Here is a 7,500-nt window from a genome sequence, read left to right on the forward strand (position 1 = left end):
GGAACGTAATGTATCAGGATTCCATATTAAATAAAATTATAAGTTATGGTTATAATGATGCATGGTTTTTGACTCTTCGCTTCAAAGTCACAAAATATATATAATTATATATATAGGCATTAAGATTTTAAGTTGTTACAGTCTCTGTAAGATAGGTTGACTGTAGACAAGTATTTCGCATCCAGTCTTCTTCCTCATTTCGAAAGGATAATATTAGTGCCTGTAAGTTGAAAGTTTATTCGCAGAACTTTGGTCATACTATTAGCGAAAAATCACGCTTTAGCTAAAAAAATCAAAAGCTCCAACAGACTGCTTACAAAAAGATAAAATTATTGTATCTTTTGACAAGAAAAAAATCTCCGACGAACTGAAAGGGGGGGCCGCGGCCGCCTCGACCCCCCCCCCCCCTAAATCCGCCCCTGTTTTTTCACCTGTCGCGGGCGGCTACACGTGTGATTTTTATTTCGCGCTGGCGACGCGACAAAGTTTGAAAAAATCGCATCACCAGCGCGAGCAAAAAATCGCTCGTGTAGCCGCGGCTTTAAGCTTTTGTCAGATAGGAGTTAAATTGGAATCTATATGCTTTACGAAATGCCGCCGCGAATGCTCTAAACAACAAATTCACTGATCTAAATCTTTTCCTCAAGTTTCTCCGACCAAAAATCTAATTCTGTCTCGATAAACAGATAAATAAAGAAGCTGTAATGTGATGGTGTCCAAATCCACAAAGGAGACAATGGAGTTCAGGGTAAACTTTGTGTGGTAAATTATCAGTATTCCCGGATGTAAGTGATGTTTGGGAAGAAAGGCATGGGACACTTCACTGCCCTTATCAAAATCATTGTAAATCTAATTATCTGCATATCTGGACATATCTGCTCCTTTCCCAATTAATTAACACAGACACAAAGATTGGCTGCATGCAAATGCCTCTTTGAAGCTGCAGCCATTTATTTTCATTCAAGTCTTGAGTTACTATCATTGTAATATGAGTAGATTAAACAGTGAAAAAGGCTTTGAGGATCTAGTCAATAAAAATATCCATTATTTTGTCCTTAAAGCCTTTCCATAACAAGTTATTTGTATACAAGACGTTACATTAATAATTCAATATAAGGCAATAATATTAGTAGTTTACCAATGAAAAAGGCTTTGAGGATCTTCTCCATAGAATATCTTTTATTTTGTCCTTAAAGCCTTTCCCTAACATGTTATTGGTGTACACGTCACACTAATAATGTTCATAATAAGTTAATAACATTGTATGTTACCAAGGACCCAAAGACTTCTAAATTCCAAAACTACTTTCATCAGTCCAACTAGGTAATTCCGGCTACTCTTGGACTACTTTGGTTCTAAACGTTACCTTAAACCCTCCAAGATTTACACGTCCTAATTCAAAAAATGGCAAAAGATGGCATACCTTAAAGAAATTTCTAATACTGCATTACTAGGAAGTTAAAAAATGTTTAAGTGCAATTCAATTAATTCTGAAGTAAGAACAGCAACCAGATGAGCTGGCATCACTCAGAATTCACAGCAGATGATACAAATTTAGATAAGCAATCTCTGACCATAGTTAAATACAGCACAGGGAATTCAACTCCTGCCAAAAAATTTGTCCTCAACTTAGAGTATCCATTATAAATATGAGGCAATACTAATGAGCTTAAATACATTTATTTCTTTCATTTTTCACTTCTTCCCCTCCTGTTCCTCTCAACCTTACTCCACCCACACCCACATAACCATTTCTTCATCTCCTGGAACACCCAGCACAGCACAGCACAGCACAGCACAGCATAGCACTGGCTAAATTATATCATAATTATTAATCTTACGGCAAATTATCTTTTTAAGGCAGTGGGCCTTACTTTCGGGGTTTTTCTTTTTCAAGCACTCGTTGTGTTTATTTCCTCTGTTCGCCTTCTGCGAAAAAATTGACAAAGATTTATAAAAATTTCAAACAAAATTGGATGGACGAGGTGTTACAAATCTGACGTTCAAGTCGATTAGAAAGTCATATTTGTTTTTGTCAAAGTAAAAATGTGAACTTGTAAATTTACCAAGTAATTTCTTTGTCGAGCATCGAGTTGTGACCAGTGAAGGTTGAACTCAACGAAGTTAATTTCCCTTCAAAACAAAGCGGCAAGCCTTTTAAACACTTCAAAAACGTCTCCGAAATCACTCTTGTGGTCTTGAGGATAAAAGTCAACCTTGCGTATTAGGAAAGTAGAGTTAACGACGCTTTAAATGACAAATACAGAAGACAGAATAAACAACAATACTTACAGCAGCCATTTTTCTCCTCCTTTCTCGATGGTAAGACCGGCTACTGGTGAGAAGTGTTCCCGCGCTTTTTTCCCGCTCTTTGACACCCGAGACAGCCGTCAGTGTGGATTTCATCAGACGAGTCGGTGGCTTGCCTCCTGGCTTGCCGATTTTTTTGTCAGGATACCGAATAAAAAAATTCTGAAAATTGGGTTTGCCATTTTTTTTTCGGAAGAAGCCTTGTGCGAAATGGTTAATAGCCCCTCGGTCTTATCTGGGGGCGAATCTGGTTTTAGTTCCCAGGCACCGCTCGTCCAAGGGTATTCCACTGGGTTTCGTCAACATGGCAGCAGAAAGTAAACCGACTGTCCTGGTTACAGGTAGATGTCCTTGATTTGAGAATGTATTTACACGTTATTTACTTTTCTAGCCAAAGATAAGGCGGATAAAAAGTTCGGAAAGCTAGAAGTAGTTTTCACCGTATTGCGTTACAGTAAAGTGTGACATTGGTCTATGAACGACTTCACTCACTTTCCTAGTGTGACCTTTGTCGTATATTTTATGATTTATAAATAGTGTATAAGGAATTTCTTGTATTTACTGATACTTTCTGTGATGATAAACAAAGCTTGGATGGTTAATACACTCCAACAACGCAGGTGGGCTTATCTTATCCCTCTCACCACGTCACGGGTGTTGGTGCAATTGAATAATTTGTACATTTGAAAGATTTTCCATTTTCTTTTTAAAAATAAATTAATTAGTATCAGTCATGATCATAATAATAATTATTATTATTGTTAATGAGTAATATCTCTTTTGTTTTGTAGGGTTTGGTCCATTTGCCTACCATACAGTTAACACCAGTTGGCTTGCTGTTAAGGTGCGTTTTAATTAATACTTTTAACAACAGACAATGTTAAGTCAATGTTATTTAGGTTATTTTTGTTTGTCCATGCATTTGCATTCTTGTCCCCAGAGTCCTCTTTTCTTTAGGTCAGCACCAAGAACACAGACTCTTACCATAGCCAAACATGCGCAGTTGCAGTAATGGTACAATGTTGTAACCGTTGATGACCGTTGTTTCAAATTTCCGAACATGCGCAGAAGAGCTGGGTGTCTGTGACTCGCAGACTTACTGGTTTGACTGTGGCCAGAGTCCGTGTTCTTGGTGCTGACCCAAAGAAAAGTGGGCTCTGCGGAAGAGAACGCATGCAGTGGTGCTGTTGTCTTACTAATGTTTGAGAATTATGATTTGAGCATCTCGTGTATGACTTTATTTATAACAGACTCATGTAGGAGAAGCAGTCTCTCTTTTAACCCTAACCCTAAACCCTAACCCAAACATAACCCATTCACACCTCAAATGCCCTAGGGCACCCTCAGTTGACAGCTAAAATTGTCTGGCGTTAGACGGAGTAAAATCTGTTAAGTCTCACTCCCAGGGGTTAATGGGTTAATGAGTAATAATAATAATTATCATTATTATTACCAGATTATTAAGCTTAATTAGTGACTAGATATTCCAGCTTGAAATTAAAGCCGATTTACATATTAGTGAAACCCACTGCAATTATATGGGACTAAGTAATATAGATCCTATATGTTAAATGTTTACAAATAAAGTAGGGTACTAGCTCAACACTGCAACAAGGAGACATAGGTGGCTGGGTTTTCTGAGGTCACTCCAAATGATGTAATCATGGGCAAGGAATGGAAGAAGGGAGAAGTGTTTCTAATAATGATTATTATCAATATAATAATTATTATTATTGAAGGGGGTGAAGGTAGATTTCTAGGAAGGTGTGGGGTAAGGGATAGAACTCATCACTCATCACAAGAAGTGAACAAGTTGTAGCTTTTTTAGCATGTTCAGATCATTTTTTGTTTCATAAGAATCAGTTATATATACTCTTAATGTTATCATGAGCCAGTTAAAATAAAAATAAAAAAATTGTAACACTTTATTAAAATCTCAAGGTTATTAAGAGAGTACAAACTTATACTTTACTAATGATTAATTATTAGTACAGGTCTGTAATTAGGTAATCACAAATACCATAAACTAAATGTAGTATCCAATGAAATTAAAGCACATCAAATCGAATTTTAGTTTTTGTTGAGAGAAAACTATAGTGCACAGAGCAAAAACTTCTCAGAGCCGAGTAGAGAACCAACAACTCAGAAACAACAAATGACCTTGAGCAGATATGTCCCGAAATAGGAGTAATTAGATGATTTCAATAAGCGTCATGAAGTGTCCCCTTGCTCTTTTCCCCAACTTCAACATCACTCTTATCTTGGACGGATCCAGGATTTTTTTTAGGAGGGGGTGCACGGGTAAGGAATGGGGTAGCTGACTGGTGAGGTTTTTTTTCCAGAATAGCAGTTGTATTAGAAAGCCTCAGGGTGGGGGGGGGGGGGAATACACACCCCCTGTATCCCCTCTAGATCTGCCCCTGTGTATGGCAGAAATGTGCTCTAACCACTGCACCAACTCTGCTCCCAGAGAAGAAAGGATGAAATTCAAGCATGAAATTATAAATTTATTCTTATTTTAATTTCAGGAACTTCCCAAGACTAATCTTGTTAACTCTGTCAACTTAGAAATAAGGGAGATTCCTGTGGAGTATGAAGCAGTGGAGAAGGAAGTTCCAGCACTGTGGAATGAATTAAAACCTAAGGTGATGAAAGTTATTAAGATGAAAAACCTGGTATCATCCTAGCTTTCTTGGTACTGTGGTGGCAATGTCATGAGAAGAGTAGTGTTATTTCGAGCCAAAACTTTTTCACCATAATATATCACAGTCATTTTGTTATCTGAAGGATGCAGCCACCAGCTAAATGATAACTGACATTTTTTTGGTTAAAATTAGAATCCCATTACTTACTCATAATCCTTAAAATAGCTTCAAGCATTTAGTGAACACTTAAGAAATCCTAGATTTGATGACCTTTTAACTCGTGATAAATAAAATAATATCAAGAATAGTTGCTTTGTACTCTCCTTTTATTGTCAGCTTTGTGTTCATGTTGGAGTTCATGGCTTTACGGACAATGTTCTTTTGGAGAAATGTGCACATAATTATGGCTATAATAGCCCTGATGAAAGTGGCAACAAGTGCCATCATGGTTGCTGTGTGGAAGGTAGGTTTGCTGTGATTTATCTGATGTGTTGACAATCTATATGTAGACTTTTCACATCTTGACTGGATTTTCCTGAGAAGGGCAAGGTGAAATGTGATAGAATACCAGGTCTCCTTTTGAGGTATTAGTGACCCTCAAGTTTAGATACGAGAATAAGTAGGCTAGTGCGAGGTAGTTGTGTCTGCAGTAATCCAAGAAGAAGGCTTTTATTAATAAATATATAACATGACAAGTAATATTAGTACCAGTAATATTGTCTCAATCTTTGCAAACAGTGTGGCGATTCTTTTACCTTCCAAAATGATTATGAAAAGTGTGATGAAACCAGATCTTAGGTTTGTGCCATTTTTTGAAAAGACAGTTAAGGCTAACTTGCAGATATCAACACAAAGGTAGTACTTTAAGACCCTGAATGTCAGCAGAAGTTGAACCCACTCAAATGCTTTTACTAACTGACCAGTGAAATCTCTGCTGGGTATGCTGTGAACTTAAGTATCTGTTGTGTAATATATATAGACAAATGATGCACTGGGAATTTTTAATTTTTCTTTACCGGTAATTAAGAAAGGTGGTTATACTGTGAATGGAATGAAAGCAGAGACTAGAAAGTGTTCCATTTTGATGGGTATATTGTAAAAGTAAAACTATAGGAATTTTTGCTAATACATTTACCATAATTTAGGTGGAGCGGAGTGTTTGTCCACCTCCCTAGATTTGGAGAAAATTAGTGCAGAAGTGATGGCTGCCAAAAGTCCTTGCCTTGTGAAACTCTCTGATGATGCTGGAAGGTATTGTAAACTTGAAGCATCCTCTACATCCATGCAAAAATCTAAATATACTTTGTCACTGCTCACCTGAGGTTGTTTATGGCTGTCTTCTCGTGTCTGAATGCCAAAATGTCAGTTAATTTCATCAAATTTAAGGAGCATTAAACAAAGAATTAAATTTGTAAGGTAAAAATTGATTGAAAGTGTTTTTTGTCATTTTACAGGTTTCTTTGTGACTACATCTACTACAAGTCATTGTCTATCAGACTAGGCACATGTGCTTTTATTCATGTTCCCCGTGTTGACTCTCCATATAGCAAAGAAGAGTTGGTGGAAACTTTGAAACTTGTTGTCTTGGCAATGCTACAGCAATTAAGCTAGTAAAATCAAAAAATGAAATAACCTAATTATTAGGTTCAGTTCTTTATATACATACAATTTAACTAGATTATGTCAATACAATATTTAATCAAGCACAATCTTTGCTCACTATAAGCATCTCTGGACAAACTTTGGTGTCAATTTTTGAACCGAACACAGAGTTTCTCACAGTCACAGTTAACATGTCACCGAAGATGGTAAAGGAATAGGAGCAAATTAACAGAAACCAGACAATTTCCTTTTTTATTTTCAGCTGCTAATTTTGTCCTCTTACTTCATCAAAGATATATTAAACCATAGTCCAACAAAGAATTTAACTCATCAACTAAAGCAATTTAAGTAAAGAGTAATTTTAATATAAATACTGGTATATTAACTTGTTAACCTTTTTTGGTTAAGTAGTCTGTTGTTGGCTTAAAGTAATAATTTATTTGTGGCACTGGAACAAGTCGCTCCTTCATCAACTCTACTGGAATACACCTACATTATTCAAGAAAATGAAATAATAATAATGGATATTTTTAGCTGAAGTCTTTTTTCAAAGATTGTAAATTTAAAGGGTTCAAAAATAAAGTTAGGTTTGCAAATTACTGTGACTCTTGTCTGACTTTATTTACCTCTCATAACTGAGATGCTTTAAAGCTTCTTATGCCATGGCATAAATGCCAGAGTATTCCCCACCCCAAACCATTGACTCCTGATTGCTGCTCCCCTGTTGAGGAGTAAAATCGTCTGGCATTAGAAAGAGTAGAATATCTATTAAGTCTCACTCCTAGGAGTCATTAATGGGCAAAGAAGTGTGCTTGACCTTAAAATAATAAATTAATTATTAATAGCTAACCATTTAAAATCCTATCACTGAAACTATTGCAAAAATCAGTGTTTTGACTTTAATTTTTTTAGAGTCCTGAATGATCTTAAGATCAGAGGAAAA

The 7,500-nt window shown here is 36.3% G+C and overlaps 1 protein-coding gene across 1 annotated transcript; it reads left to right on the plus strand.

Annotated features, from left to right (window-relative positions):
- Positions 1–2,578: 2,578 nt before the first annotated feature.
- Positions 2,579–7,157, plus strand: LOC137988734 (pyroglutamyl-peptidase 1-like). The gene is made up of 6 exons (XM_068834707.1): positions 2,579–2,651; positions 3,102–3,154; positions 4,839–4,955; positions 5,292–5,418; positions 6,101–6,206; positions 6,410–7,157. Exons 1-6 carry the CDS (start codon positions 2,615–2,617, stop codon positions 6,564–6,566), a joined length of 597 nt encoding a protein of 198 aa, XP_068690808.1. The 5' UTR covers positions 2,579–2,614; the 3' UTR covers positions 6,567–7,157.
- Positions 7,158–7,500: the final 343 nt, after the last annotated feature.

This window comes from Montipora foliosa, chromosome 2, assembly GCF_036669935.1.
Source record: "Montipora foliosa isolate CH-2021 chromosome 2, ASM3666993v2, whole genome shotgun sequence".
Taxonomy (NCBI): Eukaryota; Metazoa; Cnidaria; class Anthozoa; order Scleractinia; family Acroporidae; genus Montipora; species Montipora foliosa.